The 23,379-nt window shown below is 38.3% G+C and overlaps 1 protein-coding gene across 1 annotated transcript; it reads left to right on the forward strand.

Moving 5' to 3' along the window:
- The first annotated feature begins 10,067 nt into the window (after positions 1–10,067).
- Positions 10,068–13,639, forward strand: LOC107796232 (protein NO VEIN-like). The gene is made up of 3 exons (XM_016618981.2): positions 10,068–10,338; positions 10,579–10,789; positions 12,505–13,639. The coding sequence occupies exons 1-3, from the start codon at positions 10,180–10,182 to the stop codon at positions 13,413–13,415; spliced, it is 1,281 nt and encodes a 426-aa protein (XP_016474467.1). The 5' UTR covers positions 10,068–10,179; the 3' UTR covers positions 13,416–13,639.
- Positions 13,640–23,379: the final 9,740 nt, after the last annotated feature.

Below are 23,379 nucleotides of genomic sequence, written 5' to 3' on the forward strand. Positions count from 1 at the left end.
GCACAAATGCAACGGCGATCGCATAGCTGATCTTGTGTGGCCGCACAATAATTGTGGGTTTGCACTTCCGTTGAACTTCATGTGCATGTTCTTTGAACATTTGGTCTTGCTTTGCTTCTGCAGCCGCACTTCTCACATATCTTTGATGGCCTTTGCTTCACAATCTACGGTCGCAAATGAGAATCCGCGGTCCGCACTTTAGAGCTCATGTGCCTGTTTTTGTCCTTGGTTTAGATTACTCCTTCTTGAGTTGGATTTCATCTTTGAGGCTCATTTTCTACCATTCCTGCAATTAAGCATATTTCATCAGTTTTTGGGAACACAACTAAACGCTTTTCGACTAAAACGAAAGCAAAAATGTGCTAATAAGTAGTCAAAATCTCGACTCATCAGCCATCCTCGGTAATACCTTTGCCTCTCTCCTCAGCCGACGAGGGAACATCAATCGGTTTCGAGGATGACGACTCATTTCTCAGTACGGTGTTGCCAACCTCCACAGACGACCCTCCAACTTCAACCTCAACTTCAGGAAAGGGTGCACCTTCCATCACCCCCGTTGACAGCGGAACTCTGTATGACAGATTCACGTCACTTTCAGGCACAACAATGGCCGGCTCATAGTCGTCCCTTGTAGAGTCCACTGCTCGAACCGTCCCATCGCCAACATCCATGGACCTCATTTTATAGGGATTCAAGTCTTCCCCGCTCAGCGACGACTCATCTACTAAATGCAGCACAAAAAGAGCCGAAGTCTCAGATGCTGAGGCCGTAGATGGTTGAGTTGATCTCGCCAAAATCAGAGGTCGAACATGGGCAGATGACCGGGCAGGCTTGGTCGTGGTTGCAGCTAGTACAGATTCCGTTGTAGCGGTCGCTTGGCAGAACGCAGGAGTAGGATCTTTTGAGCTCCTCAGACCTCCCTATGCTGAAAACAAAAGAGAGGAAAAAGGTCAGAATCAAACCCCGCAACGATAAAAGGTGACCTATCAGAAAGCCAACGACGAAGACATATGATAAGAAAACTTACCGAGAATCTTGGGACCGAGCTTATTGCGGAAGGAAGATCACTCGCGAATCCCCACTATATGAGGAAGGACTCGGCTAACCCACTCGTAAATATCTTCGACCAATGGAGGGGGTTCATCCTCAGCTGCGTAAAAAGATAAATAAAAGTCAATACAACCAGATTCGACCAACACGAGGTGCAATAGAGGAAAAGGGAAAAAAAGTGCTTACGAGCATAGTTCCAAAGCTCAAGAAACCCGCTTGCATTTATTACCATGTCCTCAGCTTTGACGTAGAAGTAATTGAACCAAAACTGGAGGTTGGCCTTGTCATCCATTTTTACCACAAGAAATTTGCCGCCTCGGTGGCGAAGATGTAATATCGCCCCCTGTAAAATCTGGGGGCGAAGAGATGCATCAAGTGACGTATGGTCACCTCAATCCTGATCAACTCTGCGAACTTCGAAATCATGCGAATGAGCTTGTAAATATAGGGGGAAAGTTGAGCCGGGCACACCCGGTAATAGCAAAAAAATTCTTCGGCCACGGGAAGGATAGGGAAAGAATAACCTACATAGAAGGGGTATGCGTAGAAGGCATAGTACCTAGGGCGATGTATTTTCACCACGTCGTGCCCCGTAGGGGTAAGGTCTATGTGGGCGGGAATTTTGAATTTAGCCCTAAACTCAGTGAGGGCCTCCTTTTTCATCAACGATTCCGAGATTTCGGGGTCATCCTCGGGCAACTTTGAGAAGTTAGACCTAGCCTTCTCCCCACGGGGAATTATTTCCTCCATCGTAGGAAATTTGTCGTGTTCAGCAACCATGGCCACCCATCGACATAGGGAGGCATGCACACTGCCAAGGGGATAGGATCAGGTGATCCCCATGAACTAGAAGACACGTTAACCATTTTGGGTCGAGGGTAGAGAAGATGCAAACGAGGTAGGGTTAAGAACAACAGGAACCGCCAAAAGCAGGGAAAGCAAGAACAGGGAAATCGAGAAAACATAAATTTTTAATGTGGGAGGAAGAAGATGGTATGAAGATCTGGACTCTTAAAATGCAATGAGTAAACCAAAGGGTATGTATCCCTATTTATAAGAGTTTCAGCACCAATATCGAAAAGGCCAACCATCGTTAACTGGCTCTAGAATCGAAACGGCAGAGGCACAGAAAACGACGCGGGGCATCGAGAAAACGTGTAATAATGATGCATGATGTCATGACGTCATTATGAATCTAAGTAACCATAAGTTACGGCCCGCAAAGGGCCACACTACCACCTCGTCATGAACGTTACTACTCGACCCGCTCGCCTAGCTCTCTCAACTACGACTAAATAAAATCCGCTCATCAAGGTCATCCGAGAGACGGCCTCGACAAGCAGAGGGACTAACTATATAGGTCAAAATCTGCTTAAGGATGTTTGACACGAAGTGGCATTGCAGAAAGTGATTTGGCCTAGGTCGATTAATAACCAGTGGAACTCACAGCCGAGCAGTCAACCATGGTCGAGGTCAAGTATCAGAATGGGCAGTAACGACTAGTTTAGTGAGAGGGTCTTTAAGAGAATATTCCGTTGAATATTCTCTGTACTTATACTTTTAGAGTTAATTGGGGGCACGCCCCTTATAAAAGAAAGAGAGATAAGGTGAAAATGGGGCAATATTCTCTAATAAGAACATTCTTGATAAGGTAAACTTTCTACAAACACTACCGTTCTAAAGAGATTTGATTGTTGATTACTCTACACTTTTTCCATCAGATCCGAGAAAGGTCCCGATATTCTTATATTTGTCTGTCATTCGTCATTGTGAGAAGGAGGAATCATCCACCTCATTCAATATTGGGTGAATCATTCTCCTTATTTACCTTAGTGTCATTTATTGCTTGATATTCCCTTTTCATCATTAATCTTAAAACATTAAATGCACATTGCATTTAACTTTCTTTCAACGCTACTCAACGTTATCCACATAATTCGATTATAGATCTGAAGTTATTATCATTAACTAGGTTTAATCCTTAATTATATAAAATTAATTAGTCTAACCAAAGATTTATATTTTTTTTGGTCAAACAAGTTACATATATAAAACATAGTGCAAAGTTATTAGGTTCCCACTTTCTATTTAAAACTTAAGAAAAGGGGAGAAAATTGAAATTGGTTCGCTGTTAACAGTATCGGTGAAGATTGCATCTCACGCTTTATTTTGTTTATACTAGGGAATTAATCGTAATTTAATATGTAACTAACATGCCGGTAAAACTCGCGCGTGGAAAAATACAAGTTGATAATAAAACTAGACGTTCATATACGATTTTCATTATTTCGTTTGTGATAGCAAGTTTATGTCCACAGACCACTTATGGGAGTAGTTAAAATATTCACAAAGTATATGGTAAAACTCCTATATTAAAAGCAAAACAGGACTACTCTTCTAATTAAAATTTATGAAAATAGAAATATTCAAAGAGTAGATGGGGACTGATCAATACCTCTATGAAAGATGATCATGCACTACTAGAAATTCGGCAAAAATCGACCAAGGTCGACCGACCAACTTTGGTCGGTCAAAAAACGGCTAAAAAATTGATCAAAGTTGGTCGGTTTTTCAAAATATTTTTTTTAAATTTTTTTTCGAAACCGACCAACTTTGGTCGGTTTTAAAAAACGACCAAAAAATTGATCAAAGTTGGTCGGTTTTTCAAAAAATTTTTTTTTTTTTTTTTTTACGAAACCGACCAACTTTGGTCGGTTTTCTTTGGCGCAAAAATGCGGGAAACTATTTTTGAGTCCCGTGAAATTTATGTTTCAAGAAACCGACCAACTTTGGTCGGTTTTTCAATTAAAATAAATAAAAATTAATATTAAAAAAATTGACCAAAATTGGTCGGTTAATTCGGCGGGTCATTTAAAAAAACCGACCAACTTTGGTCGGTAATTTTCCTTTTTAATAAAACCGACCAACTTTGGTCGGTTATTTTCGTGCAAAAATACAATTAAAGAGTATAAATCAAATAAAAGACAGTCTTAAAACAAAATGTACTAATGGTCTAGTAGTAGAATAGTATCCTGCCACAGTACAGATCCCGATTCGATTCCCAGATGGTGAATCTTTTTATTACATAATTAAAATACCGACCAACTTTGGTCGGTTTTTTTTTTTGCAATATTATTTTTTTTTTGAATTTAATTGACCGACCAAAGTTGGTCGGTAATTTCCGACCAACTTTGGGGTATGCCTTTCCGACCACAAAAATACCGTCCACACGTAAATGATCGCATTTTGGTCGGTTTTTGGCCATTACCGACCAACGTTGGTCGGTTTTTTTTGATCGATTTTTATCAGATTTCTAATAGTGATGGTTCGTTTTGGATCGATTTTCACTTGAAAAAAACCAAACCAATTAAGTCGATTTTTTAAATTTTGAAGTCAAACCATGCCGATTAAGTCTGTTTTTCACAATTATGTCGGTTTCTGCGGTTTTTTGTCAGTTTTTTCCTTCAATATGACATACATTGCCACACACATATTTCGGCAACTACATTCGAGCATAACACTATCAAATCGATTAATCTTTGAGAAATTTTCCAATTATCAAGATATATTGATGTTATTTGAATTAAATAGTGATGGATAATTTAAGGACTCAGTTAAAGACAAGTTATATTTAACTACTAGATTCTTGGACTTAAAAAAATTACAAATCAAACTAGAATTTAAAGGCCAAAAATTAGATTATTATAAAGGTAAAGAACTAGACTACCAACTAATAAATGATTAATATATACCATAAAGTTTGAAGAACTTTATAAAAATACACACACATATATATGTGTGTGTACTACTAAGTTTTAAATAGATATTTCTTTAGTCGGTTTAGTTCAAATAGTTTCGAAAACCAAACCACATTTAAAATTCAAAATCAAAAATTAAAATCAACCGTTTTTTTGTCTGTTTGATTCAATTGGTCATGAACACCCCTACCTCTATGTATCAAATTTGAGAAAAGAGGACATAAGCTAAATTTTTTATTTTTATTTTACATTTTATTGAACATATTAAATTTGTGAAAATAGATATGTGTGATTTTAATATCGCAAGAAATGACTGGGATCAATGATCATCAATGTATAATCATATATGTTTTTATTTCAAGTTCATATTACCAATACCACTCCTTCCATCTTCAGCCATGCTTTTGAGATAAAACTACCGTTTTCACTCGCTCTTGGAAAAAAAGAATAACTACTAAGACTTTAAACAATAGAAACAAGTTAATTGACTTAACCTTTTGAACTTCCAATCAAATTCATTAGGAATATATGGAAGTTACATCATTATTAAAGAGGAATAAGAGTTGATAAAGTTTCTAACTATTGTCCAGCATGATCTAAGTAGAATTAAAGTACAATAAGGGGTCGTTTGATTATGGAATTAGAAAAGTTATTCCAATATAAAATTTGAGATAATTTTTTGTTTAGTGTTTGTAAATTACGTGTATTAATTAAAACTAGAATACAATTTATACTAAAATCATGAATTACCCTATAAAACATAGAATTATCTATCCCCGTGAGGACTATAATTACAAGATTAATCTTGAGATAACTTAGTTAAGTTTTGAAACCAAACCGCAGCTAAGAAATTAAGTTTCCTTCACGTAGTGGGTTTTCAACAGTCCAAAACTGTCACGACCCGAAGGTGTGCCGCACCGTGTTGCTGTAGGGGAAGATGGGGTTCTGCGAATGTAGGGTCGTATTTGTGTGCCTAATGTGGATGGGTTTCGTGAATTAATTCTTGAAGAAGCATACAGTTCCAGATATTCTATTCATCTAGGTACCACCAAAATGTATCAAGATTCGCGGCAACATTATTGGTGGAGGAGAATAAAAAAGGATATAATTGCATATGTAGTTCGGTATCTGAATTGTCAGCAAGTTAAGTACGAGCATCAGAGACCTGGTGGTTTGCTTCAGAAGTTAGAAATTCCTGAGTGGAAGTGGGAGCGTATCACTATAGATTTTGTTGTTGGGCTCCCACGGACTCAGAGAAAATTTGACGCAGTTGGGTCATTGTGGACAGGTTGACCAAGTCAGCACATTTTATTCCAGTGGCAGTTACCTATTCTTCAGAGAGGTTAGCTGAAATTTACATTCGTGAGATTGTCTGCCTTCACGGTGTGCCCGTGTCTATTATTTCAGATCGATGTACGCAGTTTACCTCACATTTCTGGAGGGTTGTACAGTGTGAGTTAGGCACGTGAGTGGAGTTGAGTACAACATTTCATCCACAGACAGACAGACAGTCAGAGCGTACTATTCAGATATTGGAAGATATGCTCCGCGCTTGTGTTATAGACTTTGGAGGTTCTTGGGATCATTTCTTGCCACTTACGGAGTTTGCTTATAATAATAGCTACCAGTCTAGCATACAGATAGCTCCATATGAGGCATTATACGGAAGGCGATGCCGATCGTCAGTTGGTTGGTTTGAACCGGGAGAGGCTCGGTTGTTGGGTACCGATTTAATACAGGATGCCTTGGATAAGGTCAAGATTATTCAGGATCGACTTCGCACAGCCTAGTCTAGGCAAAAGAGTTATGTCGACCGTAAAGTTTGTGATATTGCATTCATGGTTGGAGAAAGAATATTGCTCCGGGTTTCACCTATGAAGGGTGTGATGAGGTTCGGAAAGAAGGGGAAGTTGAGCCCTAGATATATCGGACCCTTTGAAATTCTTGAAAGGGTGGGTGAAGTAGCCTACAAGCTTGCATTATCACCTAATTTATCAGCGGTTCATTCGGTGTTTCATGTGTCTATGCTCCGAAAATATCATGGTGATCCGTCCCATGCGTTAGATTTCAACTCAGTCCAATTGGACAAAGATTTGACTTACGAGGAGGAGCCGGTGGCTATTCTAGCCGGCAGGTCCCACAGTTGAGATCTAAGAGTTATCCTTCAGTTAGGGTGCAATGAAGAGGTCAGCCGATAAATGCATCTACCTGGGAGTCCGAGTCGGACATGCAGAGTAAATATCCACACCTTTTCTCCAGTTCAGGTACTTTTTCTAACTCCGTTCGAGGACGAACATTTATTTTAGAGGTGGAGAATGTGATGACTCAAAATGTCATCTTTAAATTTAATAAGTAATTCTGTATTTTAAGACCTCGAAAAGCACCATTTATCATTCCTCGACTTGCGTGCGCAGTCCATAAAATTTTTCGAAAAGTTTTTATGTGAAAAATAGATTAAAATGTGAAATAAAGCTTTAAAAACTCAACTAAGTTGACTTTAGTGAATATTTTGAGCAAACGGACCCGGATCAGTATTTTGATAATTTTGGTAGGTCCGTATCGTGATTTGGGACTTGGGCGTATGCCCGGAATCGAATTCCGAGGTCCCTAACTTGAGATATGGAATTTTGAAGAAACATTAAAAGCTTGAAAACTTAATGATTTTTAAGAAATTTTTGATATTGGATTTATTGACCTCGGGTCCGTATTTTAGTTTCGGAATCCAGTATAGGCCCACTATAATATTTATGACTTGTCTGCCAAATTTGGTGAGAATCAGAGTTGATTTGACATGATTCGGACGTCCGGTTGTAAAAATATAAGTTTTAAAGTTTTCTTGGAAACTTCCTTTGATTTGGTGTCCGATTCATAATTCTTGGTGTTATTTTGACGATTTGATCGTGCGAGCAAGTTCGTTTGATGTTTTAGGACTTGGGTGCATGTTTGGTTTGGAGCCCCGATGGCTCGGGTTGGTTTCGGGTGATTAACGGATCATTTTTGGACCTGGGGAAACTGCAGAAACCTGCTTCTGGTTTCCTTCTTCACGTTCGCGAAGAGAAAATTGGGGATGGCACATTTTGTGCTTCGCGTTCGCGACAGAGAGAACGCGTTCGCGAAGGCTTGAGGTGCGAAGCTTCGCGATTGAAGCCTCGCATTCGCGAAGGGAAAGGGGCTGGCCAGGACATTTGCCTTCGCGTTCGCGAAGGGCATCTCGCGTTCGCGAAGGCCAAGCCAGGCAAGCTTCGCGTTCGCGAAGTAGCCCTCGCATTCGCGAAGAGTAAAATTGGGCAGTAGGAATTTGTGCTTCGCGAACGCGAGGCACTGACCGCGTTCGCGAAGAAGAAAAATCTGAAAAAACAGAACTTAAGTTCTAGAAATGGGATTTCGACCCATTTTCCACCATTTTCGATTTTGAGCTCGGGTAAGACGATTTTTGGGCGATTTTTACGGAAAAATATTGGGGTAAGTATTCCTTATCCTATATTGATCATATTTCATGATTCCATACTCATTTATATCATGAATCCGTGAATTTATGGAAGAAAAATCAGTTTTTTTTATAAAATCTTCCAAAAAACGAAAATTTAAGATTCAAAGGTCCATTTGACATCGGAATTAGATAATTTTTGTATGGTTGGACTTGTCTCGGAATGGATGTTCGAATTTCGTAAGTTTTTCCGGGATTTGAGACGTGGGTCCCATTGTCGAATATTTAAATGAATTTCGGATTTTTATCCAGAAAATTTATAAATTCATATGGAATTAATTCCTATGATTAATATTGAATATATCAAATTGTTTGTGAATAGATTTGAAGCTTTCGGAGTCAAATTTAAAAAGAAAAGTTGTGGTTGAGTAATTGATTGGAATTTGCAAAGCGAGATAAGTGTCGTGGTTAACCTTGACTTGAGATAATAGAACCCTTAATTTAATTATTATATGAATTGCATGTGAACGACGTATAAGCGAGGTGACAAGTGTCTATACGTCGTCAAATTAATTGTTTGCCTGATTACTTGAAAAATCATAAATTATTTTAAATCATAAATTAATTATTATAATAACTGTTTCTCTCCTATTCTTGTCAAATATTAATTCTTGAATTCCTGCATTAATTGTTACATGCTATATGAATTATGTGTTTTAATTGTTATTTGACATTTAGCATATTAAATATTAAACTGTCTATTTTCTCCCTGATTTCTATAATAATCTGCTATTTGTCATTGTTTGTTTCATAATTAAATTATAATTATTGTATGCTTGTTGTCTTATAATTTTATATTAATTATTGCATTTATTGGAGAAATTTCTTCTATAAGAATTGGTAAATGAATATGTTGGAGGAGCGGGTTGCATGCCGCAACAGAATTAATTATAATGAATATATTGGAGGATCGGGTTGCACGCCGCAACAGACTTATGAAAAGTCCATATTGGGTAACAGACTTATTAAAAAGTCGAGATTAAAATGAATATATTGGAGGAGCGGGTTGCACACTGCAACAGAACCGAATGTGAATATATTGTGAGAGCTGGTTGCACGCTGCAACAGAATTGAATGTGAATATATTGTGAGAACGGGTTGCACGCTGCAACAGAATTGATGGAAATGATAATTGGTTATGACTGCTGAGTTGGCTTCAATTATTATAAATGAGTTACCTGATTTATTTCTATTATTTGTTGTTGTTATTAATATTACGTACATGTTAATGTAAGTGAACCGCCTTAGCCTCGTCACTATTTTATCGAGGTTAGGCTCAGCACTTACCAATACATGGGGTCGGTTGTACTGATACTACACTCTACACTTCTTGTGCAGATTTTGGAGTTGGTCCCAGCGGCGTACCATAGACTTGCTCGGATTCCAGCTACCGGAGGAGACTTGAGGTATAACTGCACGGCGTCCGTAGTTCTGAAGTCCCCGTCTATTTTATTTTAGCTGTGTGTTTATTTTCAGACAGTTTTATTTTATTCAGACCTTTATTTATATTTATTCTAGAAGTTCGTACACTTGGACACCAAATCTGGGATGTTATTTAGACACCGTTATTTTTATGGATTATTTTACTATATTTCAAACTTTGCTTTCGCTTTTGGTTCCTTGATTATTAATAATGTAAAGACTGTTTAGAAGTTGGTTAATATTATTCTAACGTTGGCTTGCCTAACAAGTGAAATGTTAGGCGCCATCAGAGTCCGAAGTTGGGAATTTCGGGTCGTGACAAAAACTTTCCATCTACTCGCTACCACTCTATAAATCCCTCAAAAGTCGAGACACAACCTCTCATGTATTGCTAATACACTTCTCTGGTATAAGCACAATCGTACTTTTTGAGTTGGGTGAGAAGTGAGTGATCAGACGTTAATGGCGACGGCAAAAGAGCACATTGAAGAAATAAGAAGAAACAAGTTCTCCATTGGAGGTGAAACTAATCCACTCACTGAGGACCTTCATCAAGCTGTCAAAAATCTCTCTGCTGAGCTTTACGCTAAGGATGTTCACTTTTTCATGGAACTCGTCCAGGTTATTTTTTCTTTCTCCCCTCTCTCTGCATTTTTATATCTTTTTCCATCTTTATAAACGTCCGTGCCTCTACTATTTCGCTTATTACCAGCAAAATGTATTTTCATGAAAAATATTTTGTCATACTTATTTATCAAATCAATTTTTTTTTTTGGGTCATTTTCAGTGTCATTTTTTATTATATAAAAGTATGTATGATATGTTCTCCTAATAAAAATAGTTGTCATTGTGTAATTGCAGAACGCGGAGGATAACGAGTACAACGAAGGCGTGGATCCTTCACTGGAATTTGTGATAACTTCCAAAGATATAACGGACACCGGAGCTCAGGCGACGCTTTTGATATTCAACAACGAGAAAGGATTCTCCCGCAAAAATATCGAGTCCATTTGCAGCGTCGGACGTTCTACTAAGAAGGGCAATCGCAAACGTGGCTACATCGGCGAGAAAGGTAATAAAAAACTTTGTACAATTTTCGTCTACTACTTGTACCTATCCATGGGCATGTGTATATCAATTGATTGTTCCTAAATGTTGACTCTTCGTTTTACCCCCTATATATGATCGTGTGTTCATTTATGTGTATACCTGGCTCGGTCTGTTTTTGCTTTACTAGTTTGATTACTAGAGAATTCCTAATTTGTTTGTAAGATTGTTTCGCAGTATTGGAATGAGATCGGCCTGAATAGAGTAGAAGGAATATAAAGCTGAACCCAACTTGATTTTTGAACGAAATGCACTTTAGCGGAGTAGAACTGCATACAATTTTCTGCCTCCACATATATGTATTCATTTAAACTTAAATAATTCCCGTGCTTTAAGTTAGCCTATACAAAGAGGTTAAAAGTAATTCATAGTCATCATAAGTTATTTTTTCCTTGATGATTTCCCAACAGTTTGGAGAACCTATAGTTTTAGAGAATCCCTTATATGTTTAAAAAGACACATTATGTTGTTCTACAAGAGTTACAGGACGGAACAAATGATATCTTGTTACTCCATTTTTTTCTGATAATTAGTGAATGCGTCATATCTTTTCAAGAGGAGATTAGGTTTGTTTCGATTTAACCTCATCTTCTGTATTTTTTGTGCCAGAATATCTGTTTATCTACGTTAGATTTCAGTTTACATCCCAACTTAAGATGTTCTGTCAGTCTCCAATCTCTAAAATCTAACACATAAATATTGGAAGAAAGGCACTCAAAAGAGTCCCCGTCTCTGCATACTTGGTTTTTTTTTAGCGAGAAGTGCACTTTACAAGAAGTAAAACTGCACGCATATTTCTCCCTTGGAAACAAGTTTAAAATGTATTCACATCAACTTCAATAGGTCCTGTTCTTGTTCATGGATTTTATAACTGCCCTTTGTAAGCTGCTTCTTAATTTCATAACATGTTAGCATTTGAACAGAGAACTGATATTTTTCTAGTTTCTTGATGAATCCAATGTATCCGATTGCATTCTTGATTTGATTATTCCTTTCAAATTTCCTTAGAAATGCATTTACCTTGTGCGGTTTTGGTTTCCCCCCATTTTTTATTTATTTTCCAATTTTTTAATACTGAAATATCACAACTATAATGTCATCACAGAATTATAAATTTATTGATATCCAACAGACTTGAAATATACGCGAAATCGCGCATTTACATTTACAGTAAAACCATAACTAGGAGCCCCAACAATATAGAGGGCCCCCTCTTTAATGTCTCCTATGCCTCCTTCTCTAGTATTCTTCCACTCCGTCGTCACACCAAGTTTCTTGAAGAACTTGGTCTGCCGATCCACTTGTTTAGCTGGGGCAGCTGGTGTAGTGTAGGCCTTTGACGGATCTAATCCATTAGTCGATAACTGGACAGACCACGTCTTCTTAACCACAAACCTATGACATACGTCCCGTGACGCTGTCCATGTAACTGGTTCGGTGTTCAGAAACGAATCAAATATAGCTCCCGCCGTAGGTACAGTACCAGTAGGGGCCTTATCATAGACTAACCAATAGTACATACGAATAGTGGCAATATAATTAAGAAATTTACTATCCACGGAAGATACTATTTTTGCCTGCACCTTGTAGGTGATAGTTCAGTCGGGAAATATTAAATGCATTTACCTTATTCGTAAATATTAAATGTTTCTAAAAGCACTTGATGCATTGTTTTTTCAGGCATTGGCTTCAAGAGTGTGTTTCTCATCACTGCTCGGCCCTACGTCTTCAGCAATGGGTATCAGATACGATTTAGCGAGGAACCTTGCCAGCATTGCAAAGTAGGCTATATTGTACCTGAATGGGTGGAAGCAAATCCAACTCTTTCAGTTATAACACAAATTTATGGGTCTGCTACCCTTCCAGCCACAACTATAGTGCTACCACTGAAACCTGACAATGTGAAACCTGTTAAGCAGCAGCTTTCAAGCATCCATCCTGAAGTTCTTCTTTTTCTTTCAAAAATAAAGAAGCTTTCAGTCAGGGAAGACAATGAGGATCCCAGGCTTAATACAGTTAGTGCTATTTCGATATCTAGTGAGACCGATTTTGTTAAGAAGAAGAATATTGATGCTGAATCCTACCTGCTTCATCTCTCAGCTGATGAAGAATCTGGTATGGGGGAATGCAGTTACTACATGTGGAAACAGAAGTTTCCTGTTAGGCGGGAGCACAGGGTGGATAGAAGAATGGATGTCGATGAGTGGGTAATCACTCTGGCTTTTCCTAATGGAGAGCGCCTCAACAGGGGAACCAGCTCCCCCGGTATTTATGCTTTTCTTCCCACGGAGATGGTGACGAACTTCCCTTTCATAATTCAGGCAGACTTTCTTCTAGCATCATCAAGGGAGTCAATCCTTCTTGATGACATATGGAATCAGGGCATTCTTGACTGCGTCCCTTCTACTTTTGTCAATGCTTTCACATCGCTTGGGAGAGCTAATGAAGGTGCTCCAGTTTCTACTCTAACTCATATGTTTGGCTTTTTACCAGTCAATGCATCTGCTTATCCAATTCTTAATGATGTGAGAGATTCCATTAAAAGAAAACTGCTGGATGAAAGTATCATTCCATTTGAATCATGGTTGTGAATGGTTAGGAGAGCGTTTTGGTTGGTGTGGCCCTCTGTAGATGCCAAATGGGATTTCTGTTGCTTTCTGGTCGGGCGAGAGTTCTCCTTGCTAGTTTTTAATGCGTTTTGTTTTGTATTTTGCTGCTCTATGGGTTCCTGTGTAATTTACTAAATTTGCACTCAAGGGATACAATTGCTGAAAAGCTTTATTCCTCAGTTCCATGTTCTTAAGATTGGTCCTCACTCTGCATCTTTGTTCAGCTCTATAGTAATTAAAATTATTCTCTTAGTTTGCATGCGTATCTACCATAATGTATAGTGTGTACTCGCTAATGCGCGTGTAGAGGAGCCATTAAAATATTTGGTCTTGAAACTGTACTCGCTAATGAAAAGTTGCACATCCATCCTGTATGAAATGCGAGACAGTATTTACTGCTAATCAATCATTTTGATTTGTTATATGTCTCAATGCTGTTGGTTCTGTTTATGTTTTGCTATTCCAGTTTTTGTGCAACTTTGATCTTTAACGAAATATTTTTTCGTTAGATGCATGCCTCAGTGTGTGTCCATTAACTTCCTCAGAAGAAAAAACTGATTCAGAATAAATTGGATAATTCTACAGCTTTTAACTAACAGTTTATAATCTCTCTGTCATAAAAGTCATTCTCTTCGGATGGTGATAAGCTATGTGGTCATTCTATGGTTATCGCGGAAATTCTTGATGGTATTGTCCTATCTGAAGGTGTTCCAACAACCATATTTATAGCAACAGATTGCAACCCTCAAAATGCCTATATCCCTTTTTGCAACGGTCTAAGGCTCGGTACATCTCAGCCACGATCATTGGGACAATAGTGTAAGTTTGCCCCTCAATTCCTTCCATTAGGGTCTTAGTGACCATAGCTAGGCGAGTGTGGATCCTTTCTCCTTGTATCGGGAATATCAGCATCCCCAGAAAACAGACAATGAATACAAAAACCCGGCGGTGAGTCCAACTCAAAGAAGTGATGGCAAATTCATCATGGTAAAGACGATATGACTTGCTGTGACTATAACGCTCGTAAAGGAAGTCGAATGGTATGTAAAATTTCTTCAGACAGACTAACTCATCATTTTTCCTGAAACCTATCATTTTTAGGAAACTTCGAGAAGTACGGTTTTCCGGTACCAACAAGCCAGGTGGAGCCCAGTGAAGCCTCATATTTCCTCTAGAAGGGGAGTCATTTCTATATCACCAAAACGAAATACGACCCTCTTCTCATCCCAGAACATGGTGGCAGCTTCAATTAACACATTGTTCGGCTGAATATCTAACAAAGAAGGTAAATTCCTGAGAACCCTTTTCACATGGTTTTTGTCACTTGGCGAGAGATTTTCCCACCAATCTAGCAACAAAGGCAGGATACTTCGAACCATGCCGAACCTGGGGACTTCGTGCCTCATTTCTGCAAAACAAATAAAGTTAGCCTTTCCCCCTCCGGATTTGACTATTTACACATTAATGATTAGCATATCGGAATGTTTTCTCCAAATAATAAACATATCATGATTGTACCCATTGGGATTTAAGAAAATCCCGACGGGCTTTGGACAAGGCTTGTCTTAGAGAGTTATTACGCGGACAACATTCTAACCCATACTAGGTTTAGACATGATGCATGCATAGTTAATATTAGAGTGGGGGTTTCTAGAAGAGTCTAGATCGGTACCCTCAAGTGGACAACTTGAGAGGGGAAGGCATGGAACCGTCGATTGCACCGTTGATCGACTAATTTTACCGCAAATAAGCCTTTTCAAATTTAAAAGGGTGATTTAGGAAGAGCGCGAACACTCATCAAGCGCCGCTATGGTATTAATTACGCACGAGTGGAATATGATGTGGAGCATACTTTATGTAAAGATAAAACAACACGTTGCCAAGTATTTTGCATGATGAAGACAATAAACGCAGTATTAAATTGAGCTTAAAGATATAAAAAGAAAGGAAAACAAGGAAGAAGTTAGTTTGCGCAATATGAAAGAATTGCAATAAAGCAAACAAAAGGGTATGGATAGGGAAAGACATGATATAGCAAAATTTTAAAAAAAAATAATTCAGAGCAAGTGAACATAACTCGAAAATAAAGGGAAAACGCATATTGTAACCAAATTAGGCAAAGATTTGCATATTAATATGAATTCACATAAAGAAAAAATAAGGAAAATGATGTGCATGTAGCAATAAAAGGAAAACGGGAGCGGGATATTCATGTAACAGCAAAATAACAAAGATACGCTTATCAGAGAAAACTAATTCATATAGACCAAGTTCGCTATCGTAAGAGCCTAAAATAATTTCCCCAGCAGAGTCGCCATGCTGTCGCGCCCCTCTTTCTCGTGAAATCGGGCTTCGACATGTGACAACTCTTTTAAAGGAAGGTGTTAAAAGAGAGAGTCGCCACCTAACGGGTTTGAGGTGCGTTAGGTCACCTATTTGCAAATAACTCTGGTTTAACCAGTTTGCGTCAGCAAAGGGCTCAAATTACCTCGAAGAGAAGGTGTTAGGCACTCTTCGAGATCCACAATTGTGGGTCCCGACCGAATTTGAATGATATGAATTAGTCAAATAGTCAGATAGAAAAATAAGAAGTTTAAAAAAATCATTATTAGAAAGTCCTTGAGTAAATACAGATAATTGGTTTAAAGACAAGATAGGGGTCCTAAGTTTTTTAGCCTAAAGGATCACCCCTGCAACATAAATAATACTTCGTAACTCCCTCGAGGTGGGGTGTTACTCGTATTATTCAGCGGGCACAGACTATCATCTCCTGCTACCCGATTACTATCTTTAAGCTTTTACCTAAAGCGCACTAGTTGATTCTAAACCATGCCCTATGCGTGCACTACCCCTCCCGTACCTATGGCCCGGGAGGCATTTAGACCTCTATTTTGGATGGTTTCTAGAATTAGCTTAGGCTGCTCAGAAATGATAAAACTAGGCGACATACAAAATAAGTTGGACTTCATGTAAAAGCAATTAAGGGCTCAAGTTAACCTCCACACTTAGACAACAAGTGCACGCGAATAAATTTTCACATTAAACGTTAGACAATTTCAGGATTGAGGTAAATTAAAGCCATTAGACCCTATAGACATGGTTTCTATGTGACCTTGGGATTCGAACATGCAGGCAGTTTCAGATGCAAGATGCTACCTTTATAGACGTGATTTCTGAACAACTATACTTTTTAGGGAATCTGGTATTGCGAGCTGATTGTTGAAATTACAGATTTCAAGTGGTTAAACTTATAGACATGATTTCTAGGTGATTTACGCAGTAGTTGGCTATGATAACTATTGAAAATACTCAAAATTACCCAGTTTGATCCCATAGGCATACTTTCTAATAGCGGCAGAGTTAAGCAATGAAACAATGTTTGAAAGTTCAATATTAGCACTTAAAGCAAGATTTCTACGATTAGTGATTGAAACTGATTTTAGCTCCTATAGGCATGTTTCCTAAATGAGCAATTATAACAACAACACATTAACCAATTAAACCCTATAGGCATGATTTCTAAAATGCAGATTTGGTAGAACATAAATTAACAGAACCCTATGGACGTAGCACCTAATGAATATACTGTAATGCACACTGAGACATTGGTCATTTTATTTTCTATAGGCAGGACATCTAGCATGTAGAAACAGAATATGTTAAACGAATTAAATACCTATAGGAAGGTTATCTAACACATACAATAGCAGAACATGTTTGAGCAAAGTAAACACCTATAGGCAGGATTTCTACCTGTTTTATGCAAATATTAAAATAAATCCCTTTTCCCAATATTACTAACACCCCAATTATTATTATAACATTATTACAATCCCAATGAGTGAAATAAATTACAGAATTACAGAATAGTTATAGTGGGCCTACGGCAGGCCCAATGTATACCTAGCCTAGCTAGGCCTTCAACACAGTTTCACAACAGCCCAGGAACAATCTCCATTCACACAAAATAGCCCACATCCAGTAGCCATAAAAAGTCCCAGAGGTATAGCCATTTACACAAACCAACTGGTTTATCCAGTAGGTGAGAAGATGGGGCAAAGTTGAGCAATTAGGGAAAAGGTGGAAAAGAACCTTGGACTCTAGTGTGTCAGAGTTTCCAAGGGCTTCAAGAACCCAAGGCAGTGCTCACACTAGGGAGGTTGATAGAGGAGACTTAGGGGAAGGGCTTTGGCTTTCAACTAGCCCCATAATTAAACAAGAAACAACCAGTGAAAATAGGAGTAGGGTAATAGGTTTGGAAAACATTTGCAAACTTGTAAGATAATCACATAATGAACTCCAAAAGAAAATTAACACACTGGGCAGGGTGACATATGATAAGGAACAAGGAGCCTAGGATTGCAAGGTCAACAGGCAAGGGCATTAGACTAGTAAAACCAAGTAATGCAACCAGTGTAGAACTTAAAGGATCAGATTATACAAAACTAAGGATTACACAGTATAATACAAACAAGATTAGATATCATAGAGGGTATAAGTCAAGGAGGATTAGTTTAAAGGATAACAGGTTGTTAGAGGTGCAGAATTATACATGGCAAGAACACATAGAGTGGCAACCATAGTTATAGGAGCATACTACACTTAGAGTAAGGTCTTAAACAAGTTAAGGCATGCTAATAATATCAATTAATCACTAGAAGTTCAGAATTAAGCAGAGAATCATGGATAAAACCATATAATCAAGGCAGAACATTCGAATTATCAACAACACCAAACTAAACATGCTTCATTCTATCTAAATTAACTAAGTTAGGTGCAGAGACATTATTAGGCTAGCAATTATAGGCAGAATCACACATAAAGAGAGTCAAGGGAATACATTAAGTCGTGCAGTTTCAAAGAACATGCTAACATAAGAGAATAAACATTGTGAGGGTTTAGAAACTAACCAGTTATTGTTCAATAAATAAGAAAGGAACAGCAGTAAGGACCCCGAGTCTCAAATGTGTCAATTTCCCAAGGGTTTCAAGAACCCAAGGTAGTGCTCACACCCAAGAGATGGTCAGAAAAGTAAAAATCCGGTGGCCTTGGCTTTCAGCCGGCCAAGAGCCAAACAGAACAGAATAGTAAACAAATACAGAATAGAAACCTCAATTTTTAGTGACTTTTTGTCTGTTCAAAAAGGGGAAAGGGAATGGGTTTATATAGTGGTAAAAATCAACACATAAGTAAGGAAATACGAACAATCAGACCATAAAAGTAAAGAAGAACACATAAATCAATTTAAAATCAAATTAGGAGAATAAGCCGGTAAACCCTAGTTTTTTTAGGAAAAATAAATATCAACGGAATATACACAGAAACGGTAACATAGGACGAATATAGACACAAATAATACCCAAAATCAGATAATCGAACCAATATTGGTTCGATTTGAAGAGATCTGTAAACCCTAGTTTTTTAGGAAAAAATAAGAATAAAAAAAAATGCACAAATATTCGTACTCACAATAGAACAAAGGATGAACATAGACAGAATAGCAGAAAGATCAGTGATTTGAACCTATTTTGGTTCGATCTTGTGGAGATGTGCTTGCCATGTTTAGGCAAGAAGTATAGGAGAGTAACCAATACCCGTAGGAGGTCATATATGGCAAGTAGTAGCCATAGAATCCCATATTAGACGGGATTATGAGAGGATTTAGGGCGCGAGGGCTAGGGTTCTTAGGAGGGAGAAGGGAGGTAAGGGATATTAGGGCGGTGGACGGGGGAGAATGGGACTAGGGTTGTGGTTTGGGTTAGTTTAAAGGGGAGGGTTTGATATGGGCCGTTGATCTCAGAGATCAACGGCCACGATTAAAGGGTAGTTGGGCCGGGTTATTAGAAACGGGTCCCGACCGGGTTAGGGGTTGGGTTAATTTGGTTTGGGCTGGCGGTTGTTTGGTCTAGTGTATTAGGCTTTGGGCCTTTGTTTGGTCCGAAAATAAGTTCAAGAGTGGACTAATTTTTTAAATACCCAATATTTTAGCAAAAACAAAATAATTTATAAAAGTAATTAATAAATAACAAAAATATTACTTGTGCACTAAAATGATTAAAAATAATAACTTACATTATAAAAATATAAAAAATTATTTTTTGCATAAATAATGTAATTATACATAAATATGGGCTATTATTGCAAAAATATGCAATTAGCCTAAAAATACAAATGTAATTATAAAAAATGCAGTAAAATATTTAAAAACACACATATTGGTATAAATGATAAGTTTAGATGATTAAATCATCATAAAAATAATTTGAAGGATAATTATTGGATATTTATACAATAAAATACAAAAAAAAAAATTGATTTAAAGCCTTTAAAAATTATGAAAAATTATAAAAAAAATAAAAAAATTGTATAGGTTTATAAACTAAATGATAATGCAAATATACTATTTTGAAAGTATATATATATTTTAAAAATATGAGGAAAAATTGGGTATCAACACTCGGTATGACTAGAAGCTTTTCCCAAAGTGCTTGTTTAAATGTTCTTAGACTATAATTTTGCCAAGCGTAACCTTTGAACCAATTTGGAATTTTGAGGGCCTTATGTTTTAGTTACGGGCTTTGGACTTCTCCGAGCCATTTTTAGGAGTGGTCATAGTCTTTTAAGTTCACGCACTACCTAATAGACTTTGTACCTTCGGGCTTCGATAGCCCAAGCAGTCCGAGTTTGTCTTGGACGACTGTCCCTTAGTGGAGGTGGTTGTATCCTTTTAAGTTCAGGCACTGCCTTATAGTCTTTGTACCTCTGTTCTTCGATAGCCCGAGCCGTCTGAGTTTGTCTCGGACGAAAGTCCCCGAGTGGGGGTGGTCGTAGCCTTTTAAGTCCAGGCACACTGCCTAATAGGCTTTGTACTCCCGGGCTTCGATGTCCCGAGTCCTCCGAGTTTGTCTTGGACGATAGTCCCCGAGTGGGGGCAATCTATTGGATCCGAATAGAGGCGACCCTTGGGCTCGATATCCTTAAGGAACATAATGTAATAGTCTTAAGGGATAAAATATAAATCTTCAAGGTAGAAACTTTCTTTCATTCTTGTGCGTATTATACAAGATTGTAAGTGTGTAAAATCTTCGTGTTATGTTTTAGGTGGTCTATGCGGGCACTGTTCATTTGACCCTTTAAATAAATCCTATCCACCGAGCCTAGACTGTTCAAGCACAAAGTTTCCTTCCTTGCTAAAAATCATTACCCGAGGGTGATAGCCCCCAGTATTCGGGGTCGATCATCGAGAAGGCTCGGATACTGTTAAGGTGACTGATAAGTGGGGATTTTGATTTCTTATTAGCACCTTTTAGCTTTTATTTTAGTCCGAAAGTATTGAATTGTGTTCCCGAAACTAATGAAATTGTGCAAATTACAGGAATGCTCGAAGTTTGGTCTCCCATGATGAAATCCGACTAAAAATAAATTTTTTAAGCATAAGAAGGGCGCAGAAGCAAAGATGTGCGGTCCACAGAAGGGCGCATTTGCGGCCGCAACCCAGGCAGCAGAACCCAACATGCTTTTCAGCAATGTGCGGAGCATACATGAATTGTGCGGTCGTAGAACTGGGCTTTCACTGACAAAGATTCAATGTTCAGAGAATATGCAAGAAGACCAAGTCCTGAAGCCTTTGTGAATTGCGGACCAAATCATTCCATTTGTACTTGGGATGAACTAGAGGAGAAATTCATTTCAAAGTACTTATCTCCGGGCACATGGCCATTCTTCGGGATGAAATTCTAGCATTCAAGCAAGAGCCCAATGAACCACTACACGAGATATGGGAAAGATATAGGACAATGGTGAAAGAGTGCCCCAATAATGATATGATGGAGAACATGATTCAACAAACTTTCTATCGGGAAATCAATACCACCAACCAATGTGTAGTGAATCAACTTGCCGGTGGGAACTTCATGACTACACCTTATACAGAAGAGTGTGATATTTTGGATGAGATGGAGGATACTTCATCAGCATGGCAATCTAGAGCCAATGTTCCACAAGGTGATCCAAATATGATTCTTCTTCATAAAGAGTTACATGACCATGGAAAAGCCATAACCGAGTTGACAACCACCATGAACCAATTGGCAATGGCTCAACTTCAAAAAGTGCAAAATGTGAGGCAAGTCAATGTTATGGAGGGAGTCAATATGATGGTAAACAAGAGAAGAACAAGAAGTCCACAAGTGCAACAAAGAGTAGAGAATTTTGTGCAAGATGATATTGGATTTGGTCAAAGAGATTTGTACAATGATCAAGAAGAATAGATCCAATATGTGAACAACTTTCAAGGGAAAAGAAACAACTTCCAAGGCCCTAGTCAACAACAATGGAGACCTTCGAATAATCAAGGCAATTGGAATTCTAACAACCAGGGTAATTGGAATAGTGGAAACAATCAAGAAAATTTGAGTGAAAGCAATAACTAAGGGAATTGGCAAAAAATTAATAACCAAGGTAATTGGGGAGGCAACAACCAAGGCGGGTGGAACAATAACCAAGGGAATCAGGGGTCGGGTTTTCAAAGGCCCCCGATGTATCAACAACTGAGCAACCCACATCCTTATCCTTCTCATGGTCCTAGTTCCTCCAACATTGAAATGGGTCGTATTGAGAACATGTTCAAGAAAATGATGGAGAAGAATGCTGATTCCGATGCCCAACTTGCTTCACACAACACATAAATCCAAAATTTGGAAGTGCAAATGGGTCAAATCTCTCAAGCTTTAAATTCTCGTCCTAAGGGGGAACTACCAAGTGATATAGTGGTGAACCTGAAGGGCGAGAACAACACGAGGCATGCCATTGTCTCCTTATAAGAAGTGGAAGATGTGGGGATGCATCTACCTCAATTCAAAGAAAACTTATGGATGATGAGCAAGTGGTAGAAGAAGAGGAGACCTCGAACAATGTTGTACAAGCAAATGATGAAGTGCGGATTGATATTTATGGCACGGTGGAATATACTCAAGAGGATGTAAACCCGTCTAGGGATTATGTGATTGACATACTTAAACCGGTAGTGCAAAATGCTAAGGCACCATTGCTTAAGCCACCTCTTTCCTATCCTCAAAGGCTTGCCAAGAAAAATGGCGCGAATCAATTCAAGAAGTTCATTGATATGATGAAGAGTCTCTCTATAAATATGCTATTAGTTAAAGCCTTGTAGCAAATGCCCGAATATGCAAAGTTTATGAAGGACATGGTGACAAAGAAGAGAGAAATAAATTTTGAAACTATCAAAGTAACTCACCAACTGAGTGCAATTGTACGTTCGTTGGCTTCTAAGTTGGAAGATCCCAATGGTTTTACAATTCCTTGTACCATTGGAAGTACTGAGTTTGCAAAAGCTCTTTGTGATCTTGGGGCGAGTATCAACTTGATTCCCTATTCGTTTTTCAAGACATTAGGAATTGGACAACCAAGACCCACATCTATGAGATTACAAATGGACGATCGTACAATGAACAAACCATTGGGAGTGATTGAGGATGTATTGGTTCTAGTTGACAAGTTTATTCTCCTGGCAGATTTTGTTATTCTTGATTTTGAAGTGGACTATGAGGTGCCGATTATTCTTGGTAGACCTTTACTTGCTATGGGGAAGGCACTTGTTGATATGGAAGCTGGTGAACTCACTTTTCGGATGGGTGTTGAAAAGGTGGTGTTCCACGTGCAAATCTATGAGGCAACCGAATAGCAATGAAGTGTGTTCGTTCGTGGACTTGGTGACTGATGTAATAATTGATGATACATGTGCCAGGATTAATGTGGGTGATATGTTGGAGGCCGTTTTGCTCAATTTTGATGATGATGAGATGGATGGCTTCATGGAATGTGTTAATTCTTTTCAAGGGATGGGGTCGTACAATTATGCACCTCAGAAGCTTTCCTTGGATCTTGAGAATAGGAAAACTCCTCATACAAAGCCTTCAATTGAAGA

This window comes from Nicotiana tabacum, chromosome 4 (genome assembly GCF_000715075.1).
Source record: "Nicotiana tabacum cultivar K326 chromosome 4, ASM71507v2, whole genome shotgun sequence".
Classification (NCBI taxonomy): domain Eukaryota; kingdom Viridiplantae; phylum Streptophyta; class Magnoliopsida; order Solanales; family Solanaceae; genus Nicotiana; species Nicotiana tabacum.

Coding starts and splice junctions, on each gene's coding strand:
- LOC107796232 (XM_016618981.2), top strand. CDS start 10,180: ATGGCGACGGCAAAAGAGCACATTGAAGAAATAAGAAGAAACAAGTTC. Junction 10,339..10,578: donor TTTTCATGGAACTCGTCCAG/GTTATTTTTTCT, acceptor GTGTAATTGCAG/AACGCGGAGGATAACGAGTA. Junction 10,790..12,504: donor TGGCTACATCGGCGAGAAAG/GTAATAAAAAAC, acceptor TTGTTTTTTCAG/GCATTGGCTTCAAGAGTGTG.